Source organism: Pyrgilauda ruficollis, unplaced genomic scaffold (assembly GCF_017590135.1).
Source record: "Pyrgilauda ruficollis isolate IOZ18807 unplaced genomic scaffold, ASM1759013v1 scaffold16, whole genome shotgun sequence".
NCBI classification, from domain to species: Eukaryota; Metazoa; Chordata; class Aves; order Passeriformes; family Passeridae; genus Pyrgilauda; species Pyrgilauda ruficollis.
This window is the reverse complement of record NW_024514764.1, coordinates 6,434,944-6,459,294: the sequence shown is the minus strand read 5'-3', so window position 1 is coordinate 6,459,294 and position 24,351 is coordinate 6,434,944. Positions and strand designations below refer to the sequence as shown.

At 38.5% G+C, this 24,351-nt stretch overlaps 1 protein-coding gene across 1 annotated transcript in view; it reads left to right on the top strand.

Moving 5' to 3' along the window:
- The window catches only part of VPS35L (VPS35 endosomal protein sorting factor like), a 46,296-nt gene extending 22,699 nt beyond the window's left edge, over window positions 1-23,597 (top strand). Inside the window, exons 23-31 of the mRNA XM_041462494.1 lie at window positions 2,102-2,165; window positions 4,177-4,275; window positions 5,066-5,143; window positions 6,232-6,346; window positions 16,115-16,254; window positions 17,842-18,007; window positions 19,760-19,878; window positions 22,218-22,364; window positions 22,847-23,597. Coding sequence (XP_041318428.1) covers window positions 2,102-2,165; window positions 4,177-4,275; window positions 5,066-5,143; window positions 6,232-6,346; window positions 16,115-16,254; window positions 17,842-18,007; window positions 19,760-19,878; window positions 22,218-22,364; window positions 22,847-22,945 — 1,027 coding nt within the window. The 3' untranslated portion in view covers window positions 22,946-23,597. The remainder of the gene's footprint in view (window positions 1-2,101; window positions 2,166-4,176; window positions 4,276-5,065; window positions 5,144-6,231; window positions 6,347-16,114; window positions 16,255-17,841; window positions 18,008-19,759; window positions 19,879-22,217; window positions 22,365-22,846) is intronic.
- Window positions 23,598-24,351: the final 754 nt, after the last annotated feature.

The window sequence follows — 24,351 nt, the reverse complement described above, 5'->3', positions numbered from 1 at the left end:
TTAAAAAGGAAGTAGCAGTGGTTTTGTAGTTTTGCAGTGAAGCAGAGACACTTTTCAATCCAATCTTCAAAACACTTTGAGGGTGAAACCAATGTAATCTTTGAGTTATAGTGAATAATAAGCTATTTCTGAGTTTCAAGTGAATGTGTAGCTACTAAAGCACAGATTGCCATACTCAATTATACGTTTTTAAGGGTCAGTGTTTTCAGGCATTAGAAAGGGTGTGAAGACTTTAAAAGGAAACCTGGAAGATCTCTAGGAGCTTCAATAGGGGAGGCTAGAACTGAGAAGATGTTGCACCATCTCTATCTTTCCCCTAATTTCTCCTCTTCTATTTTGCCCTTGGCTTTGAGAGCTGAGGTTGTTTGGGATCCCCTGTGCCCTACTGCACCCTCACTGTTGTGCAGTGTGGAAAGCAGTGTGGTTTGTAGGTAATTTGCAAAAATCACACCAAAATCTGTGTCTGATTGAAAACAGAGCATCACAGTGCTGCAAATTCTAGTTCTCAAGAGGACAAAACCCCCCTTTTTTTCCTTCTGGTTTGGGTTGAATTGTAAGGGCACAGTCTCTTTTGCCACTCTGAGCCCAGAGCCTCTTAATATGACAGATGCTGCAAAGGAACTTAAAACTTTCTCATCCTTGATAGGCCATGAATGCAAGATTTATTGTCAATAAAGAGGTCAGACTTAGCATGTAATTCAAATTTATACCAGCTAGAGTGCTTTATTTTGGGTTAGAGTAACTTACTTGGCTGTATGTTGCACTAAAAGCCACTTCAGCCTTCAAACAGAGCAATATATTGTACCTAAACCAGCTTATTAAAAAAAATAAAGCAGCTTATAGCAATCCATGCTGGTGCTTCCTCTGACACTTTGCCAAAACAATTTGATCATTTACTGGGACATTTGAAATCCCTTAAACCAGCAGTTCTTGAGCTGAGATGGTTGTACATCTCTTGGTAAATCATCCTAAATTCCAGTTATCTTTAAGTAACTCCTGCATCTGTTTTTGCACCCTGGTTGAGGAAACTCCAGCCCATTGTGTGGGCTCTCTGACCCCTGTAACAGCTGCTGGAGGGTAACAGCCTTTACACTGCTAGGGGTCTGATGCACAATTGAACTGGAAACCTATTACTGACCTGGAGATCTCATTACAAGCCTTCTGAGCCTTTCAGAGCCCATCAGTTGACTCTTTTGATTGGCAATGCACTAATGAGCTCATCATGCTGAGGTTTTCTTTCCTCCCTTACTGAATTTGTATAGTAAAACTATTGTTCTCTTCCCATCTGGTGTCTGAGTTGGAAATTGGTAACTGATACACTAAAGGTCAAAGCTGGAGCCAAGCATATAATAGTAAAGGGATTAAATTGTATTAGTTAATTGTAATTTTAACTTTTTGTTCATCCATTTTCAGTGAAACAGGTTTGACTGACTGGATTTTTATGTCATGTAAATTTGTTTCAAATCAGATTTTGGACTCTTGGTGTACAATAGGTGTCTGTGATAGTTTTGAAAAGAAACTCCTTTTTTACATATCAGTTTAGTTCAGTTCTTATTAAAACATGAAGAAAACCAGCACTGTAGCAAGATGAAGTTAATTATTTTTTAAATTCTGAGGCAAGGTTAGTTAAAACAGAAAACCTTAAACAAAACAAACCCCAAATGAAACAATAAACTAGTATGTTTATTGTATTCTACAGTGTATAACATTTAAAGGGTATTTCAAAAGCTTTATTCCTTAAATATGATCACTTTCTTCTAAGAATAGACTTACTAATTTCTTTAGGTTTTTAGACTTAATTCTTTCTCAAGTTCTCATATTGCAACACAAGACTGAAGCTGTTTGTTTGCTACAACAAAAAACATTAGCTTCCTTCTCCTCATGCCAAAGTCTGAGTTTTTAGAGAGTCTAAAGACACTCAGCAATTTTTACTTTTTAAAAAATCTGTAATTTGGATTGGTTCATGGCTGACTTTGTGATATTCACATTAAAATTAGTTTTCTACAGACAAATTTATAAAATATTATGTATAATTTGACCCTTTATAGATAAATAGGATAAACAATATTCTAAAATTTACCAAATAATTTTTTTTTTCTAGTGCACTAACACTTGAGGATGAGAAAAGAATGTTAGCAACTCTGATAAATGGATTCATAAAAATGGTGAGTGACCATTGTGTGCAAGTGTTGGGTGCACCCTAGAGCTTGGATTTCTGTGAGGTGCCCACGGGGAGCAGGTGCCTGTGTGGCTGGGTCAGAGCCCAGTCTCTGACTTGCTTCAGGAAGCACAGGCAGTGCATTTCAGTGAGATAATGTCTGTGTTCAAAGAAATGTCACACAGTGCTGAAGCTGATTGGTGCAAGATGAAAGTTTAAAGTACACATGTTGTTTATTTAATCGTACTTTCTGCTAGTTTTGTAAATCTGTAAAACAGAGCACATATTTAAAAGTTAAACAGCAACTGAAGCATCAGAGAGGTCACTGGTTTATGTGAAGGAAGTTCCACTACTTGGCTCTAAATGGAACCAATACCAGCTTTCAAAAATACAAAATAAGTGTAACTTTTTGTTATTCTGTCTCTGTTTATCTTAATTTATAAATAAAATAATTCGTATAATTAAATTAGTAGTCCCAGGAGAACCCCAGGTGTTCTGTCTTGAAATTAGTCTTTAAGCCCATCCCTCACTCTTATTCCAATAAATCTTTTGTTGGTCTCTGTTGGTTTTGAGATGTTAGGCTGTTATAGGGAGACTTTCTCAAGCTTTTCTGAGCTCATAACCATATACTCCCAATATACTCCCAATGCCTGGTTTTCCTCTCACACAGAGCTGTCAGGCTCTGTGCCTACTTGTCCTCTTTGTTCTTTGTTGCAGTTCTATGGGTTTACTCTAGATGGTTGCTTTTTCTTCAACTATAATAATTTGCTACTGAATGTTCTAATATAGCCTTGCTTTATTAAGCTTTACATGCAGTATAATTTCCTCCTAAAGGAGGATTTCTTGCACTGAACAAAATTTGATGTCTTGATAGTCCTGGTTTGGGGGGAAAAAATCCCAAAGCAGCAAAATGACTATTTATGAATTGAAACCAGCACACATTAAAATGTGGAGGGAAAAGAAATTGTTACAGTCATCCTTACAGACTTTTTGGTGGAAAAATTTATATTTTTGGATACATTTTCTTGAGACTAGGACTCAAGAATCAGCAGTTGTACAAATAGAGGAAAAGCAAAGACGGCTGTAATGTGAAAAGCAATCCTTTGTTTTCTGGTGCAGTTGCTTTGATCTTTCACTATATGGGTTAAATGTAAATTTTATTCTAATTTTGTAAAAAATTCTTTTGCATGTGACTTGAGAAATAATAAATAATGCAACCTTGACTTCTATTAGGAAAAAAAATTGCAATAGAATACATAAATACAGACTGCCTGGAGAATGTTCCTCATGCTCTGCTTTTAATTGACAGCTGAGACACTCCAGCTGACAGCACTTGGGTTTTTTTAAATCTGTAGGGTTGGAAGAGGGTTGTTCTCACACAAAGGTTGTTTTTCGACTTCTTTCCTGCCACAATGCAAGGTTACAGGCTTTTGCCATACTATATAAGCATGTATTAATTAACCAAACTTGAGGAAAACCTGCTCTTCATACTGGTTTATCTAATTAGGAAAAATGCTATTTTCTGTTGAAGGCCCTTTATCAACTAGAAATTAGAGGAATCTGAATATAGATTCACAGATCTATTTCTATTATTCTGGGGTTTTTTGTGTTGCTTTCTAAGTATGATCAAAACCAAGCCTTCTTCTCTCCCATAAAAAATCAAGAATTCTGCTAGGTTTGAAAACACTTCACAAACAGGATTTAAATTTTGTTTTCTTGAAAAATCATTGATCTGTAAAGTAGATAGACCCTCATGTGGAGTATAGATAAAAAACCCAAAAAACCAAAACAGTAAACCAAAAAAAGTAAAACTTTCATGAAACAAACCTGAAGCTCAAATATTGCAGACAGTTAAAAGAACAGAGTTTCTCTGACTGCTATTTGTTGTTACTGCTGGGTTTTCTCCTTAGCAGTATATGGGGATTTTGACTTTTGAATATCTGTGATTTATCTGCATGCAGTTTTACATATATTTAAGGCCTACAGTGGTAAAGTCTGGGGCCTTTTTTCTCTTACAGGTTTCATTTGGCCGTGACTTTGAGCAACAGCTGAGTTTCTATGTTGAAGCCAGATCAATGTTTTGCAATCTGGAGCCTGTTCTAGTCCAGCTGATTCATGTAAGCCACAGTTTATCTGCCTTTCCTTAATAAATGGGGAATATATTTGCATTTCTCCCATTCCCTGCTCAGGTTATTGGTGTATTGCAAAATAAGTCTGAAGTATTTTAATCAGGTGTTTATAAAGTGAGCTTTGATCTCATCTCTGGTTCTATCCCCCTAAACACTCTGAAGTTCTTGCTTGACAGTCATGCATGGTACCATTGCAACAAAGAAAATGGGCTACCTTGCAGAGATTTCATGTATAATAAAACAAATGGTACTTCTGTGCATTCAGAATTTGGGTTGCCTCTTCTGTAATCCTCCATCTAGGAAAGATTAGACTGTGTCTGGCTGCAGATCCAGGCAGAGTCCTGCTGTGCTTGGGAAGGTTAATCCCTTCTCTGTATTGAGTCACAGGTGTGCATTAGCTGCATCTGATTCCTTTGCAGCATTGTATCTTCCCTTAAATCCATTTGTTATTTTGGTTTATGGTTTTTTAATCTGTGTTAGCTAGAAATCATGATTGTTATGCTAGCAAGGAGGTGATAGCACTATAGCTGGGAAGGAAATGATAAGCTAAAGGCTTGAATAGAACAAGTCTACTTTCACAAATTTAGTTATATTTGCTTTAAGGAAGTCACCAACATTCTCCCAATAAAAAGTAAATAGTACAGTAGGGACACACTGTGTCAGGGTTCCTTTGGACACTGGCTGTTCTCTAAATGCATGCAGTAGAACATGCAGGTTGTCATTTGCCACTGAGGCTGTGCATTTTTCTTAATGGTTTGCTTTTGTTTTGTGTGTGTAGTCTGTGAATCAGCTAGCAATGGAAACCAGAAGGGTGATGAAAGGAAATCATTCCAGAAAGACTGCTGCATTTGTCAGGGTAGGTCTGACTAATAAACTCTGAGCCTGCTTTCTTTGCAGATAATGCTGTCTGCTGCCACCTAAGTTTATCATTTTTGCAAAACCAGTATGTTTGTATTTTTTGACACTCTTTGTAGTCCCATTTTCTCTTGTTAAGAGCAGTCTTTCCTCTCTAAAGCCAAATGTTGCTGTTTAAGGAAAAAAAGACCCAAACCATCTAATAGCAGCTTTGCGTTGAAAAAGAGCAGCAAGACTGACTCCCTCTCTAAAGGAAGGTTCACCAGAGAGGTGTTTGTGTGAATTCTGGAAAGCTCAGCTTTTCAAATATACTTTTCAGTATATTTGAAATAAAATACTAAATTTCTGTGTAACTCACAGTTATAGAGAGAATGGGAGATGGGGTATAAAATATATTCAAACTTCTGTCTCATAATATCAGTGCTGATATGCTGAAATCAGGATTTGAATTTCAAATAAGGTCCTCCTTTCAGCTTTATCTCCTCTGAGTGTATATAGAGATGGTCAAATGTGCCTTGAACTGTGCACAGGCCATCACAGGATATCCAGGCTGCTTGTGTCCCCTTCTTCTAACCTGCAATGTGGCAACCAAGGTGTGTCCATCTGCACATGGGAAGCTGTTTGTGTGTGCTCCAGTTCCTGGCAGCTGTGTGCTGTCCTGGGCTGCCCCTGGGGGCTTCTCTCTGCCTGGGGGCTCCTTGCCCTGTCCCGGGCTTTGGGCTGCAGCACCTGGGCTACATCTGCTTCCTCCCTGTGCACTCAGGGGACACTGTTCTCCTTTTCTAGTTGGCTTTTGGTCTTGAGCTGCAAGGTGGTTACCTGAGGAGAGAGGAACTCCTTGAGCTACAGTCACAGAGAGTCAGTTTTGAGCTTATCTAGTAAGAGCAACAATTAAAAAAGATATATAATTATTGAAATACTCATTAGAAATTTTAAGTTGCTGATTTTGGGCTTCACATATTTGCTTTGTGTTGAAAATGTTTTCCAAAACTGATTTATGGGTTTTGATCCTAGTTGTGTATTAAATCAGTAAAGATTGTTATAACTCTGAGATAGGAATTTTATTCAATTTTTTAAAATTTACTTTAGGCTTGTGTGGCCTTCTGCTTCATTACAATTCCATCTCTGAGCAGTATCTTCACACGTCTCAATCTGTATCTACACTCTGGACAGGTTGCTCTGGCAAATCAGTGCCTTTCACAAGGTAAGGCATGAATTTGGCTCCTTAAAGGTTCTCTTATTTTAGAAACATTTCTAACTGAGTAATAACTTGGTTGCTATCCTAAGTCATATGTATATTTATGATGCAATTAAAATACAGCTCTGTTTCAAACACTGTTAAAGCCAAACCTTGTCACATTAAAGCAGCTCTTCAATGTGAGCTCAACGGCCAGGACAGCTGACTGTAGCTGACATAGTCCTGGCCATGAGGTAGATTGTCCTAAATTACTTAGGAATTATGGAAAGCTTTTCTCCTGCATAATTATGCAAGCACTCTAATCAGAAATAATGTGCTTTATTATAACTGAAAAAAGAAATAAAAACATCTGTGTAGTAGTTCATAGACTGACAAAATTCACAAATGAGCTGGAAAAGAATTCCAGGTTAGGTCAGTGACAGCAGAAACTTGCTCTCAAAGCACCTGCTTGACAAATGCTGAGCCAGGAAAATGTGCCACTATATCAGAGTGAAACAATGGTGTAATATCAGATCACATGAAGACTGAAAAATATATTTTCTTTTTTGGGATCTGAATTATTGATTGAAATGTGCCTGAGCACATTTTCAGCCATCCTGTTAGTTCAGTGTTAAGTAATAGTAGATTCTGACAAAAAGTGATTTGGGGAAAAAACCGGGAGCTATTCTGGCATCAGAATGAACATGAAATCTGTATCACCATTTAATATGAACTCGTTCATGTTACAAATGGAGGTCAGTTATCTCTTCCACGAGTCTTCATATATTTTTAGCTGCTTGCAGTATTTTTCTTTTCCTTTTTGAAGTGATGTCATTCTACTTTGTTTTGCAATTTTAATCCTGACATTAAATGTCTGCTCTCCAATAGTAAATGCTTTTCCTTTACATGTTTCCAGTGGACCTGTGAGAGTAATAAATTGGATTACTTTGCAACATCTTTTGTTGTGCTATTAATTCTTTGTGGTAGCTCTGTGCTTCTTCACGAGAGCTTGTTTTCCAAGCTCTGCATTTACCAGCAAGTTCCAGCTGCACAAACAAGCTGACTTAGGATGCTGATTAAGACTTTTTAGTGCATGGTGACTGTTGCATTTCTTTGTTTTGAATCTGATGTTGCCCATACAGCAAAGCAGAGGGATTTAGAGTAAAGCTGACTGTTGTGTCCAAGTTTGTTGTGCAAATAAAAGATCTGCAAAGTCTGTTGTGCCATTAGCATTGTGCTTTCAGAGTTTACATAAAATGGGCTCACCTTTTCTCTCTATGGGGTTTTATTTAATTGACCAGCTTACCTTATCCTGTATGTCAATTTTCATTATTGTTGCTGTGTTGCAGAGCTTCTCTTATTGGAAGCAAATCCAAAGCAGTTTTTTTGTAATATTTGGTCTTTGAGAATTATTCCCTGACCATGCTGGGACCCACTCTGTGATTTAATATCTTTCAACTTATAAACTGCTTTTCAGCTGTTTTTGTGATCCAGTTCTTCTCTGAGTGAGACTCCTGGGCCCCAACAACTGTCCAGATTTTTCAGTGTGAGGGTTTACGAGTGTGCACAGCTGTTGTTTGGCACATGAATACAGTGCACTCACTAAACAATTTACAGGATCCCCATCCTGAAATCTTTTAAGGTAGCAGATAAATGCAAAGTATTATGATCTCAGTCTCTAAAATGCATGTTCATTAACCACACTCTCCTGAATTTTGGACCCACAAGCTAGAGAGAGGAGCATTTGGTCCAGCTCTGCTTTTGTTAAAATGAAGCAAGAGCAAAACTGATGTTCAGTAACTCACTTCATGTACCAAGGTTATATAGTTAATCACTTTTTTGCTCCCCTAGCAAAGCTATTTTGGGTATCATTTGTACTCAGAGACATGTCACTTGCATGAGTAATTTAGCATGTGTTAAACAGACACTGTCTTGGGACATTTTTTGTGAACTGTCTTTCCATATGTTGATGCACTGAAGTCACATAATGTGTCCTTGAAAGTTGCTTTTCACTCAGTTTAATCTGTATCTCAACTGAATGAGTAAGAAGAAGTACTGATGAATTCATAACAGCAGATTTCACTCCAGTCAGTTAACTGGTGCCAATTAGACACTGATCTACTAAAACCAATGCAGCATGAAGTCAAGATTTAAGAGTGTGCCATTAATGATAGCATTAGGCCAGGAAGAGAAACTGTGCCTTGTCTGTGACCTTTATTTCATGCTGATTTGAGTTAGCTTAATTGGTTTAAAATTGTGAAGAGAAATAAAGCTGAAAGGTAATGTACCTGATTTGACAGCTCAGTCAGCAGTGGTGCATACATGAGTTTTGTGCATGCATTTCCTCCTTGAAGATTCCAGCCGCTGTTTGTAGCAAGGTGAAGTCTTGGATTTTTCTCAGTATTAAGTTTCTGTGGGGAGTCCAGCTGTTTGTGAGTTGACTTTTCACTTAAGCACATAACAAATTGAGTTTCACAACTTCTGTTGGCAATAGGAAGATTTCTGTGAATTGCCAGTGTATCTATCTTGAAAAAGAAGGACGTGCAGGTCATAACAATAAATGGATTTATGAGCCTGAAGATTGCTTTGATAAACTATCAGCAGTTGGAGAGCCACAGCTAATCTGCTTATAGCTGGAAAAGTTTGGGTTTTGATCATTCCCAGTTTCAAGGAGCAGCAGTAGTAACCATCAGTCCTTGAGTCTCACTGCTCACATTTCCTCTGTCCCAGCCTTGCTTGCTTGGATTTCCCACACTGTTAAATCAGATCAAGTGTTTGGACTCATCCAAATACTTCAGTATTAGAAAATTTTAATATTTTGTGGAATAGATTTTCTTTAAGACAATGAATTGGGTCAGAAATGTGAATTTATAGGCTCCTGAAACTCCAGCAGTAATACACTGATGGATGTCTGTCTGGGAATGTTCAGAATGTATCAAAAATGACTGTTGTCTCTTTCATCTCCAGATCCCAAGACCTGCTTTAAATGAAATGAATCTGTAATTATGTTTAAAATGCTGTAGGTGAATTTGCCCTGGATGCATAGTTTATACCTCTGGAGAGCCCATTAAGAGCCCACCTTTGAAAGGAAGATGCTAGATTTTACAGAGATGAGCTTTTCATTTCTCTTAACTGAGCCACTGAGCCCTGCATGCTGCCAACAGAGAATAATGAATTCTCATTGGTCATGCTTCCTGTCATGGGGGTGCTTGGACTAAATTGAGATTAAATGCATGCTCCATTGTGTCACTCTTCTGGACTTCTGAGATATAGGTATGATTTTCATTGCACACATTTCCTCCCTGTGGAAATGCTACTTTTTGTCTGTGAAAAAAAGAGACAGCATGAGTTTTTAAAGTTTGGTCACAGCATTCAGCAGGTGCTAGAGATGACATAACTTGTAATGTGTTAAGCAGCATTTTTGTTTTAAAGGCTGTGAAATCTTTGCCTCACTTGAGAAATAACGTGCTGAGTGAATAAGGTAATTGAGCTTATTCTGTCTGACTGATTTCACTGGGATATTGTCAAACATTAGACTTTATAAAAATGGAGAGCCTCTCCCTCAGATCAGCTGCTGCAGACCTTTTTGCTTAGCAAATGCAGATTTTAATTCTGAAGCATAGAGTGCTTAATGCACTTCTAGGTATTTGTTTTGTTTTCCAGTTGTGGCTAAAACACAGTTACACCTAGTGGATTGGAAAATAATTTCATTTCTACTGCAGAAAATGTTACTTTTCCGCTCTGGAGAAAGTATGGTGTGGAATATCTAATAAGTAATTTTAAATCATAGTCTAATAATGGTTTAGAGTATTTTTGAAGTACCATTACATAACAATTTCTAATATTTCTTCTTAATCTCCTGAAATCTTTATAGATCTGAAGAATATAAATGGAGAGAATTTGAGATTATGAATTTAGAAAAATAGGAACATGAAGGGATTTTCATAATTACAGATACTAGGACTTCTTGGCTCATGTTTCTCTGGTGAGAATGGTATATGGTGACTCTGTTATCTTTTTAAATACTGCTTTCCTTGAAGGCAGTAAAAGAGCTTTGGGAAAAGCATGATGTGATACTGTTTTCCTTACTAGCAATGCTAAGTGTTGCTTCCTTTGGACACAGCTGTGACCTCTTGTGTTACCTGGGACTTCCACAGCTGGAGACTTCTCCCATTCCCTGAGCTTTTTCTTGTTCCTCTCTTTATCCCAGCCAATCATTTTTCTGTATGATGTGAGAGAGGTGACATCTCTGTCTCTGTAAGCTTTTCAGACTAGCACTTTATATCAGTTTGTCAGTTCTTCGAGTCTGTCTAGCCCATGACCTGTTTTTGAAAGTGTCTTGTAGCATCTCCTAGGGAAACAATAATGTAGAATGATGCTTCTTGGCTTTCAGGTGCAGGTGATTTAATATATCCTTCAACAAAGCTTGTGTATGGACCAGACCGTGGTATTTAATAAAATAGATGGATGAGTTCTTGGGAATTTAATATTTTTAATCAATTTTTACTTTTTGGCCTTTGTAACTTCATGGGATGATGAGTTCCACAGTGATCTGCTACTTGGAAGTCTAATGTCTAGGGATTCATTTATCTTAAATGTTAGGTGAGTGGCTCAGAGCATGCAGCTGATCTGCTGGAGCAGAATTCAGCCACTCCTGATTAATTTTCTTCTTGCTGTCTGTGAGATAACATAGTCTGTAAATTCCTGAAGTTGTTGTCAGTATTGCTTTTTCTAATAAGTAAACAGGTCCTAGCACCGTTTTTATCTTTCTGTGCTTTTGGAAATGGGAAGACTGGGACTAGATTAGATTATTCCAGGTATAAATGCCCAACAGCAATCTAAATGATACAATGACACCTCAGTTTTCCATTACTCTCCTAGGGATTCTTATAATTGCCTTGCCTTTTTAACAGCTGTTTAGGATGTAGTTTTTAGGAATCCATCTATAATGACTCCAAAATCCTTCATGAGTGTAAATAGTCTATTTAGATCTTCTCTTTCTATAGTTTTAGCAAGGGCTGTCTCTTTCCCCACATGCCATACTAATATTAGAGTTCATCTGCTGCTTTATTGCTCAGAATCCTGAGATCCATCTGTGGTGCTTTGCAGTCACGTTCCAGACCAGTCTGCAGACACTGTCACCTCCCGGCTCATCCTCAGGACATGTCTCTGCAAAACCTGACAGAATGCAGTAGTTGTTTTGCTCCACTGTGAAAACTTTTTCTTCCTTCTCCTTCCCCCATCCACCCCTTCCTTTATTAAGTTATGTACCCTCATGAGGACCTTTTTCCTTATCTCCTTTCAGCTTTGTTGTTTGAAGAGCCATTTCTATAAGGATAAATATTAAAAGTTTTTTTTAAATGCTAAGTATTTAGAAATGGAATTACTTTTAAACATAGTCTTGCTGATTCTTTGGAAGACTTGAGAGAGGAATGATTTGGAAGACTTCTGAGGAATGATGTCTCTCTGCAAAAAACATACAGACTTTCCAGCCTTGCATCATACTTTTTGTATGTCTGCTCTTTTTTTTTTTTTTTTGCCTCATAATAACAGTAGAAAAGATAGTATTTAACTGCAGCATTTGTTGTTTCAAAATTTTTAGTATTACTGGTGGAGCTTTCTTTAGCGACTGCTGCTGATGTGGTACCTCATAGTCTTTAGGGATTATGTGTAATTTAGAGAGGCAGGCTGTAAATTGTGGTTGGTTTTTTTCTGGGTGGGAGGGGAGGCAGTGGGGTGGGGTGTTTGTTGCAATTACTGATTACACCTTAAGAATAAAATTTCTTGTGTCCAGTGTCCTTGCTGATACTGTCTGATGGCCCTGTACAAATCTTCCACTTCTGCCTCTGCATGCCTTTGTCTCCAAGTACTAATGCCTTGTAACAATCTTTAACCAAGCTGTGCCTGAAACTGGCTCTGCCAAGCTTCATCCACATAATTACCTTTTTATCTGCAGCTAATTCGTAGTGTGAATTAACATAGTACATTCCAGCTCACCAAGCAGCAGTGCATTCATTTTCTAATTTCAAGTTTTTTCCTTCAAACAATTCTTGGTTGTTTCTGGATTGGAAGCAATGTGTAGAGATCTTTAAGATGGAGAACATTTTGCAGTAGTTCAAGGGAAAACCACATTTCAACAATGTGGCAAAACTCTCACAATGACCCCACCAATGTGAGAAGAAGGAGATTAAAATGTTTTCAATGCTTGGTTGTCAAAACAGTAATGGATTAATTTATTTAACAGAAAAAATAGAGTAACAAAACCCCCACACTTGTTTCTCAATAATATTTTGCACTGGAGTACAAGCTTCATTAAATTTCCAACATCTGTTGGATGTGGAAGCAAAATCTTCAGAGTATTAAATTAGGTTTGACAGTGTTGTAAGACAGGGAAGTGGTGTGGAATGCAGAAGATGTGCATGGTCCCTGGTTTTGTCCTTTGGGTGGACTTAGCCTGGTGTAATTATAGCTGTGACTAAAAATACTTTGGGTAGGTATGTTCAACTCGCTCCCTTTTGCTCTTTGAAGGTAGACTTAAGGAGCTTAATTGTTTTCCCATCTGACTTTGGTCCTCCTTATTTTTGCCTGCCTGAAATCTTGAATCTGTACAGTTTAATAGGCTATCAGAGATACAGAAAATACAAGCTGAATTTTTATATATAGAGATTGATATATAGAAATATATGGAGGTACATATAGTTGTGTGTAGGTGTAATTAAACATGTACATGTGTCATAGTGAATATTGTCAAGAGCAGAACATTCAACACCAATTTCACTTGTTTTTTCTTCTGTAGGAGGCTAATTCTGGAAGTGCTGACTTGGATATCCGAGACTGTTAGTTTTTGTAGCCTGAAGGTCAACATGTGTGCTTGGGGGAAAGATTTATAGGATTGTGGTCAACCAAAATGAAGGAGCTGCTGTGAAAGGATGAATGTAGTGAAGCATGAAGTATGTTACACTGGGAGCACTGCACAAGATATTAACAGCAGTCAGGGAAGGCTCCATCGTGGTGATTTGTTGTAATGCACAGGCTGCTCTCCCCTTATCCACTTGAGCAGTGGTTCACTTAAGCAGAGTATTGTACTTTAAGCAGATAAGAAAACAGCATCCTTCATCAGAAGAAGCCTTTTTAATCTTCTTTTTGGTTGTTCAGTCAAGAACGTAAGATTGTCGTGGTTTTCAGTGCTTTTTAAGTGGTTCCTTATATCTTTGGAAGCCAGGAAAAGTGATGTATGGTTTTGTTTTAAAACATCTCTGCAGTAACAGTTTTAAAAATTTACTTTTAAAGATACAGAGAAACCATCATTGCATAACCCCATAATTAATGTAACTCAGAATTAAACACTGATGCTCATTTCATACTTGAAAAAAACAGCATGTCTGTGACAACCTTTTCAGTGAGCCTTTTCTCCAAACTCAGAGTATGTAATGCATACTCTGACACCTCTCTGCCAGGATGGTAACGTTTAGAGGACAGGTCATTTTCTGCAGTCTGTAACAAAAACCTTTGCATTGATATGCATTTATTTTTGCTCCTTATGAAGCATATATATCTTGGATAAATGTGCTTTTAGTGTTCCAGCATAAAATGGTTAGCACAGATTGGCAGGGCTTACTGCAGAATGAACACATTCTCTCTCCTTTGCCAGTTCTGGATGTACCAAAGTGAAATACAACTGCTTTGTGCTGTGTTGCTTTTTTGGCTTGCCTGGCTGCACTGAGTGGGGGAAGCAGGGGGAAGAGGAACAGGGATCAGAAGTGTGGGGCAGGAGCCACAGTGTCCCCATTGTGCTGGGGCAGGGACAGGGGGGTTTGCTGGGTGACCCTGTGGCCGTGGGGCAGCAGCTGTGCCTGCCAGGGACAGCGAGGGCACAGATGGAAGCCCAGGGAGGTGGTGGCAGCTCGGGCAGGTCCCTGGTGTGGCAGCACCTGTGGGGAGCTGGGCACTGCTCTCAGCTGCCCGAGGAACCAGGCAGCTCCTGGCTCTGGAGCTGCTCAGCCACATGAGGAGGCAGCTCTCATTAAATTGAATCAATTTCACGTTTTCAAATTGATCATAAGAGGTTTTGGGTTTGCACTATGGCAGCGGTTTAGAGGAGAATGTGAAGGATTGTGATTGCTGGGAGAGCAGGCAGTAAATTAGGGTGAGGTACTTTGCAGCTCTCTTTCACTGTGGATGCTGATTGCTGCACAGGTCATTCTCATCCTGTTATGAAATAACTACAGAAGGCAGGAGCATTCCCTGCACACACATGGGTACTTTGGTATGCAGACTATTCTCTAGGGCACATTTTTTCATTTGTCTGGTCACATGTTTTTATTGTATGGTGATGTGGGATGTGCACTTTTATTTTTTTTCGGAGACAACTGTGGAAGTGACAGCGATTCATTTACTTGTGCTAGAATGAACATCTGCTGCTGCCTTCCTTCCTCAAATAAAGCAGAGAAAGATTACTTACCTTCCTTTGGGTTGGCTGTCTAAACTTATAAGTTGTTTGAAATAAACCTTCTTTCACCTCAAAACAAATGTGCAGAGTAAAAGGAAGGACAATGTTTGGTGGAAGGGGTCTGTGTTCTGAGCACTAAAAAGTCCTTGAGCACTTGTGTGCTGAAAAAAAAAGAGTGAGAAGAACTACAGTTTTTCCAAAGCACATGTTTCTCTGGTATTCCTCATAAGCTTAAATTAGATATCAGTTGGTACTATATTTAGCAAATTTGCTTGGAGTCTCAAATGAATTTTTCCAGAGCAAGCTGTGCTCCTGGAAATGCCCATGCCTGCCTGTCAGTGGTATCTCCATCCCAGCCACATAACACCTCTTGGCTTTCACCAAGAATTCTCCTTTTGCTTTTGATAAAAGCTGATTACATGGCCTGGGTCTCTGTTCCTGCAGAATAAAGATACAATATTAATTCTGAAGGATGCTTTGAAGTATATGGCTCCACAGCTTGAGTGGGATGTGGATACTTGGATATTCTGAAATGTTGCCAAGATAGTGCAAAACAACGTTGCTGTCAGAAATTTTTTTGTGAACTCAGCATATATAGGAGGGCTTCTAGTGTAAGAGGGAAAATATTGTTGCTTTTAATTTGTGAATATTAATAAACTGAAGAAGAGATGTTCTAGTGTTTGGAATTTATGTTTTTGTAAGATTAGAGACATAATAAAGAGTTATGAAAAACCTCTTAATAGCTATTTTGCCAAGGCTGTAATGGTGGATGGTTTCTCTAATTCCTGTATTGTGATTCTTGGAAAATATTCTTTTATCTAGGTAACCAGCATTACCCCAGGTTCTGGTACTATATTAATGTTTTACTTTTAGGGTTTATGAATAATTACAAATATGAAGTTGTTGGTATTTCCTTGGACCTTAACAGCCTTTTGTGAATGAATTGTTGAACAAGACAGCATGAACCTTTTCTCCCCACTTTCTCCCCATTCTCCTGGCATAAGCATTGCTTTGCTAAATCAGTTTTGAGTCCTGTGCTAATTTCTTATTATATATGCAATACATATGAAATGATGGTGTCTCCATCTTATGCAAAGGAGAAAAGTTATACTTTCAGAAGTTTTGAGTGATGTGGGAACTTCCTTTGGAGAAACAGCATCATTCAAATTAACAGATTTCTCAAGAATCAGACCACTGCTGAATCTTGGGTTTCTTTGCAGTTCAGCACATTCATTTTCTGTAATTTCTTTGAATTTTGAAACAAATTCAAAGCAACCATTGGGTTACAGGCATGGCTGCCATCACAGCTGGAGTGATATAACAGCAACTCTGTTTTTATTTTGTAGCTGATGCTTTTTTCAAAGCTGCAGTGAGCCTTGTTCCTGAAGTGCCAAAAACGATCAGTGTAGATGGAAAGATGCGACCTTCTGATGCCTTCCTCCTGGAATTCCTGTGTAATTTCTTTTCCACATTATTAGTTGTTCCGGTAAGTTGAGTCTGTATGAATGGCACACAGGTTAGTGTAGACTATTTTGACTTTCCTGTTTAAAAATTTAGAGCAGACTGGGCTTCTGGAGTGGGAAATGCAGGGATTAGTTTTCTGTGAAAGGGTGAACTGTTCTGCTCACTGACTGCAAAATCATTCACCCCAGTGCAAAATGGGGAGGCAGAACAACTGTGTGGAGTGGAGGCACAGCACTGCCACTCTCAGCAGCACCTCTCACTAGACGTGGATTTGGGGTAGAGTGAAATCTCACCATCATTTAATTGTGTAAACATCATGTACTGGTTTATTAGCTAAGTATTCAAAAATCTCTAATACATGAGGAGGGGAAAAATACAGAACTCTAGTTGCTATTATTTTCAGTTACTTTGGTATAGGTTGCCTAATCATTGGAGTGAAAACAATAATTAGAAGATGTGTTTTGGCATAACCTTCCTCTTCTGATGAATATTTCACAAAGTACTACACCCTTCCAGTTTTTAACTAGCTGTCAAATTTAGAGAGAGATGTAATTTTCTCTCCAATATTTTCAGTTATATCTTAAAGATGAGGGGAAATTGTATATTACCTGTATATTCATTTCTTGGAGAGGGTGGGTTTTTCCTCCTCACTGAAACCTCCCTTATGGTTTTCTCCTTCCTTTTTCCTTTGCTTGGTGAAGCAGCACTCAGTGTGGTGCTGTTCAGATCCTTGCTGTCAGAGCTGTGCATTCCCCCTGTTGCAGTGGCAGGGGTGTCCCCTGTTCAGAAAGGTGGAAGGGAAGGGGAAGCTGCCCTGGGATGTCACTGCTGTCACTGACTGCAGGGATCAGGCTGTGGAGTGACTGGGATCATGGGCAGGTGCCTGAAGGAGGGAGGGATACAACCTCTCAGATTCAGTCATGAAAAATAACTTGCAACAAGATGCCAGCACTCAGAATCTGGCTTCCCTAACTCTGTTCCCTATTTACAGAGGATCAAAAGGAAGTGTCCCCAGTGGACTGTGATTTGTCCTGTGTGTCTTGGTGCCACTGCTCCAACTGCCAGCTGAATTAGCTGGTGCAGTATTAAAGCTGATGGTAAAAACTCCCAGCTTTTGTGAAGCAAAGTCTTTCTTTTCATTTCATGTGAAAAGATTGTTGATTGTCTGTAACTGACTTCCCAGTGTAGGAGTTCTTCTGAAACTCATAATTATATGAGTAATACACTACAGCTTACTGATACGATTTTAATAACGAAATCTACCCAGTGTTTAATTTTAGAGGCTTAGCTGTTAAGAAGCTGACAATTAATTTTGTACTGCTCCCCCATGACTACAAAACAAAGCATTTCAAAGTTTGTCTGTGGAGGCTGTCTGGATCATGTTCTGCTTATGGGTCAAATGAGCATTTTAGATGGAAACTGGAAAAAAAATTCAAAGGATTTGCAGGAAGCACACTTAAGAAAAGTAGCTGTCAGCTTTAATTATATTGTAGTTGTGCTTTTATGGAGCTCAAACTGTGACTCTACACCACTGAATGGCTGAAAATAATCCTATTTTTGTTCCAGAGATGTGGTGTTGGTTTTGATCTATCTTTTTTCTTCTCTGTAGGACCACCCAGAGCAAGGAGTGTTGTTCCTTGTGCGAGGATTACTGAATGTGATCCAGGATTACACCTGGGAGGATAACAGTGATGACAAAGTCAGGATTTATACTAATGTTTTGCATCTGCTGTCTGCAATGACTCAAGAAGCATTTATCTACCATGTAGATAAAGGTAATACCTAAGGGGGGCTCTGGCTCCTTGCATTCCACCAGGACATTTGTAGTATTGTCTTATCACCACAGCCAGTTAATGAAGACCAGTGGTAATCAGGCTCACAGGATGGATTATTTTTCTATCCAGTTCCAGGTATTGTAACTTAGAATAATCCAGGAGCTGGCTTCTGAACAGGTGCAGTCTGCTCTTTAAAGTGAATCTGTGCAGAGTGGGTTACTTAGTTTGCTTCTGGTGGTGTTGGTGCAAATGCTTATAAACGTGAACTTTTCAAGTAAAGATTATGCATATGAAGGGTTTTATTTAAGTCTAAAGCATCAACTTGATTTATACTTATCGTTGGTGTTTCATCCACATTTATGAACAACTCCAGTTTTCAGAATGTAAAGCCTAGTCTTCATTATTTAAATTATGTATTTGCTGCTTTGAAGGCAGGCTTTGAGTTCTGGAAATTGCAGTAACTTACAAAAATATTCAGAATAGCTAGAAAATTCTAAAGATTCTACCTTTTGAAAAATAGCCGTCATCTTTTTTGTAATAATTTTTGGAATATTTTGATATATGCTCTAAAATTTCAATATTTGCCTTCTGATTATAGATTACTAAATTAAGGTAGAGTAATAAATAAAAATTCTTTAAAGCATCCTGAAGATTAATGAGTCAGAGAGGCCAAGATGGTTTGACTTTTTCTTTGTTGCACAGACTTTCACAGAGGGGAAGCCTGGAATGTGTTCTGCAGCTCTGGTGAACAGTCTGACAGATTTACCACCCATGACAAAACACCTCTTGCAGTTAGCAGCACAGAGAATAGCTGTCAGTGGAAGTGCTCCCCTGTAGTAAATCTGCTGTTCAAATTCTGTAAGGAAGTGTGCTTTAGCTTTTTCTTTCACTCCATTTTCTGTATAACCAAAATAGCTGTATAATCCCAAGATGAGAAATCTAAATTAATTAGATTTTAATGGAGAGAAGCATGGAAATATAAATTAGTAATTTTCCCCCTATTGCAGGGCAATGGGAGTTTTTTCTAGCTTCTTAAAATGAAGTTTACTTGGAAACAGGGAATTATCTTTCATCTATTGTGCTTTCTGATTTACCTAGAATATATTTAAACCAAAAAATTTCTTTTGTCCTTCTTCTTAATAGAACATAAATAAATCAGGGCAAAAGACATGTTTAAAATCACAATTATATAAGCTGTAAAAACTTGAAGAGCTCTCTCCCTCCTAAGAATCCTTTAAGGTCTTTGAAACTGAAAATACACTTTCTGAATTTCTATTCATCACTTTGAGGTAATCATGGGTTTAAGGAAAAAAATGCAGTTTCTTTTGAAAATCTGGTTATTTTCAGTAAATAAAACACAAATTGTTTGGCCTGGTGCTGCTGCCATTGTAGATGATGGCCATACTCTTCTAAAGTGATGGGAGCAGGGAGTCTGTGTCTGTGGGAAACCTGAAAATTGACATGATATGTTGCTTAATGTTGAGTCTAGGAGATATTTGTGAGCCTGGCTGCATCCAGGAATACAGGACTGGCTTTAAGCTGAAAGATTCTTCTCAGTGTTTTGCTCCTAAAATCAAAAGGGCATAATAGGCAACGAATGGTAGGCACTTAAAAAACAGTTCTGTTTGTGTTTCATGGAGGAGGGTCATTTTATGACTTCCAAATGTGGTCTTCTATCAATATATGATGTTTCCAATAGCAAATAAATGTACAGCTCTTTGGCCAGACCTAAGCTTGACTTCATCTCTGCAGTTGATTCCAATGATACTCTGTATGGTGGAGACTCCAAGTTCCTGGCTGAACTTAATAAACTGAGTGAGACAGTGGTGTCACAGATCCTGGATCACCTGAAAACCCTGGGAAAGGAGGAGGTATGTTCTTACTCAGCTTGAGTCAATGCAAAACCAAAAGTAATTAGGAGTTAAAGAAACAGACCACCTTTGACCAGGACTTGGTCTTGTCAAAAGCTTCAGGAACCTCGTAACAAAAGGAAATTGGGTATTTTTACTTGTTTAGAAAGTGAGACCATCACATAGGCAGACTTGTGGTGGACACCTAATGATGTCCAATTCTGTAATGAGCAAAGTGAGAATTCACAGTTAGTTTTATTACTGGGAAAATACAATGAAAGCCACCTATAATTATAAAAGTTTCAGATCCCAGGCACTAAGATGATGTCAGGAGAGAGGTACAGAGGAAGGAAATAATTGTTTTGTCTTTAGTATGACTTTAGTATATTTGTTCAATATAAAATAAAGAAAACTCTAGGCAGCTTATTGGATTTCTTGATTGGAATTCAGAGGCTCTGAGGGATCAAATCTAGCTTAATGGATTGTATGTGAAAGGCAGGTGACTGATGTTTGCTGAAATAATGAGAACTCACTGTTCTGTTAATGTACCTGTTTCTGAGAATGGACAGCTTCCCAGTCAGCCCTTACTGGATGGCTTCTATTGATAGAAATCCTGTGGCTGGTGGCCTGGAATGGGAGGGCAGGGCGTGATTGATTGGATGGAATTTTTTAGATGGGCTATTTGCACAGTAGCCCGGAGTGTTTGCCAATACAGAATGTGTTAAGTGATACATATTGGGAGGACACTGTGCTAAGTTTAGCCTTTTCTCTGCTTTTGCTATCCTGTTTGTCCTTCCTTGAGCAATGGCAGAGATACAAGATGAAAATACCCTTTGCTCAAATCCTCTGCATCATTGTGCACATCACCTCAGGGAACAGTAGTTCTTTTTCAGAAAAGTAGCAGCAGAAACAACCATTCTAGCACAGCTAAGAATGTCCAATGTTCCAGGTCTTGGAAAGAAATTTCAAGTTTTCAGGAATGTGGGTTGTATATTAGGGATTTTCTTTCATTTGACTCCTATATGGAATTTGTGGGTAGGAATGTTTATAGGTCTTGAAATCCATGGGGGTTTTTTTTGTTTGTTTTCTCCTTTCAAGCATGCTCTGAGTAGGGAGACCCTGTGTTAGTTCGCTGAAGCTGTTGTTGCACAGAAAACTGGATCTAAGGCTGAGCAGCACAGATACAGGTGCTTGGCCTGCCTTTGCCTCTGCAGCCGTGGCTTTGCTCCTCTGTCCATCCTTATTTACAAAGAGGGACATTTGTTTTGCTTTGTTGAGTGAAAGTCATTGAGAGATTTAGATAAAAATTGCTTTGTAAGAATGAATAGTTGTTTGAGGAAGCTGTTGCTGCTGAGGAAATAGAAGTGATGAGAATATTGTCAGAGATCTCTAATTGTGCTAAAGTAAAGCTGGTCATAAAATCACTGTGGTATTTGGATTGCTTCAGTGTTGGTGACCTTTTATTATTCATCTTCTTGGCTGCTCATTTAAATGAACAAGGCTCTAATGATTTTGTGTTTTTATTGGTTCATTTCCTTTAAAAGCTATAAAGGAAAATAAATTCTTCTCACAATAAAATCCTTTCACCAAAATGGCAACTTAGAAGAGAACAATGCATTTTATTGTTAACACAGTGTGGTCTTTTCACAGCATTAGAGAATGCTTCATTTGTGTGACAGTGCTGGAATGGAAATTTTTAGTTCTGGACAGTTCTGTAAAGTTCAAGCTGTTTGTGGTCAAGAGAACATGTAGCAGTGAATCCTGTCTGTTTTGTGGAGGAAAACTGCTCTTATGCTTCTTAAGGTCTCCCTCCTCAGCAATTTTAGGGGAAGTAGCTAAAAATATGGTGCAAATATGTTCATATCACCAGAGTTTCAGTGAAAGAATAGCAGGGAAATAAACATCTTTGGTTAAATAAATAAAGTAGAATAGACTGGGGGAAAAAAAAGCCTGAAGTTGCATTAATTTAGATTGATGACAGTGGTCTCTCTAAAAATGTACAGCTAAGGTGCTCTGAGTGCAAGGTTGGTTGGTGGGAGCGTGATTTCTATGCAGTGGAAGGGAGTCTGGAGTTGTAAATGTGCCAGACCTACAGACTGTGCTGTGCCAAAGTGCTGTGAGATGTAGGAGTCTTGAGTAATTATTTTATTTACAGCAGCTTATGTTGATTTACAACTAGTGCTTTGCTGCATTTTGGGTGGAATATGAAAACTCCGTGTTCTTATGTTTGTAACTATTGCTGTGTGTCACAAAAGGAGTGCCCTTTGAACTTCTGAAGGTTCAGAGAAACTGCTGAGGTTAAGCTGGGTATTTTGGGATGAGTGTACAGTAACATGGGAATATTTCTGTTTTCATCCTAGACCCTGAAGAGGCAGAGCCAGCTGGCACTCTATTTCTTCAACACCATCCTGGCTCATGGGGACCTACGAAACAACAGACTGAACCAGCTTTCAGTCAATCTCTGGAATCTTGCTCAGAAGCATGGCTTTGCTGACACCAAGACTATGGTAAGGCAGGGGGACAGATAATGAAGAGAGGTTTTAGTTCTTAATATCTTTTTCCACTCTTTATTTGGGAAAAGGTAGCATTTTCCTGATCTGAATAACCCTCATCTCTTCACAATCAAATTATCTAAAAACCCCAACAAGTTATTTTCCTAAATGCTTCTTAATGAACAAGCAGCTTCTCTTATTTCAAGTGGTCTGTATCTTTCTAGAATTTTAATAGTATGATATGACAAGCATTAAGGAACCTGGAAGTGTTGGTTGTTCTTAACTTTTTGTTCAGTACAGAAAACTAGCTTTAAGAGAAATATTGCATTTTTATTTTGTGGAGGAACTGCCTGGTGAAAGCTGGTAAAGTGGCATTTGAGAGCCTTTAAGAAACATATACATGATAATGAGTGTGATAAAACACCTTCACAAAGATGAACTGATGGCTATGAAACGAGACACTGAAAATCTCCAAATACCTTTCTTTTCAAATCTAGGTGAAAACCCTAGAATACATCAAGAGGAAGAGCAATCAGCCTGAAATGAGTCATTTCACAGACTTGGCCCTCCGGCTTCCTCTGCAGTCCAGGACCTGAGGAGTGCCTCTTCCAAGGAGCCACCTGCACAAGGGAGCACGGAACCAAGGCCAAAAGTCACTGATCTACACTCTCCCTGCAGGAGTGCAGTGTATTGTTACTTTCCTTAGAGAGGCACATTTACTTGGGCACAGCAAAGGTAAAACTGTTCTGAGTGCAATAATTTAACCTGAGTTTCTGTATCCAGTTTTACCATAGCATTGTTATTTTAAATGCTGATTTACATTCAGTAAACAGTTATCTTGAACCTCATGGTTGCAAAAGCCTTTTGAGATCTGTTGTAATTTTAACAAAAAAGGAAGATAATCTGTACAAATGAGTTCACAGCCTTAAAACTTCATCCCTCTTGCAGAATAGTCATTCTCCTCTGCAGAAAGCAGCATTTCAGTGTAACAGACTTAAGTTATCTGTCTGCTTTGGGATGCTGCCAGCATTTGCCTGGCTGGTTCCAGTAGCAAAGAAAAATGGCTGAGGTGTTGCTGTTTTAATTTCTACAATACATTTACACAGACATGTTTATGTTTTCATTTTAGTCCAGTGGTGTTTTGTAAAATAGAAGGAATCTTTAAGTGTTACAAAGGAAAATGGAAATTATGCAAAGTCCTCTATATTTGCAAAGTACCTATCACTGAATAAAACAATTTGCAGTTCATCTGTGTGTTCTGGGGGAGTTTCTTTGTGTATACAAATCTATCACCTTACCCTTCTGGAATTTAGTTACATATACTGTTATTATTTCTAATAAAATTTCACTCTCAGCCCTTTTGCCCCATGGTAAGGAACCATGGTGAGATCTTCTATCTATTGCTACTTTTGTTTAGTGGTTTTTTTTTTTTTCCCTTGCCAGGCAAGTAGCTGAAGGCTCAAATTCAGCATTTTTCAAACCAGAAGAGAAAACAAAACCTTAACTGCCTGAATTTCAGTAAAACAAGAGCCAAAACCTGGAAGGGCTGGTGGAAGCTGGTGCTGAACACAGAGCAGTAGTGCAGAACAGCCTCATGTTGTGGTAGTGGTGGTTTAAATGAACTTTAAAGGAGAAGGTTTTCTCCAAGAAGTTTAGACCCTGCAGTAAGAGCATCTCCCTCTTCCCAGATACAGGAATGGACTCATGGCAACCCCTTCAGATGGAGTCTCAGCATAATTTTCACTTCCTCAGAACCAAGTGCTCTTTTGTTAAGCGTGTTTTCTGCTGCAGGCAGATGCTTTCAGGTAGAGCAGTCCATTGCAGAAAACTACAGTGGAAAGTGAAGTTGTCTTAAAAGATAAAAAAATGTAGTAGTTCTGTTGGTGCTACTCTCCAAAATGCTTATACTTCCATTTTTAGATAACAGCTGCTGATGGAAAATCCAACTGCCAGAGCATAGTTCAAATACAGAGGATGTTCAATGCTGTTATTACAAGTTAGA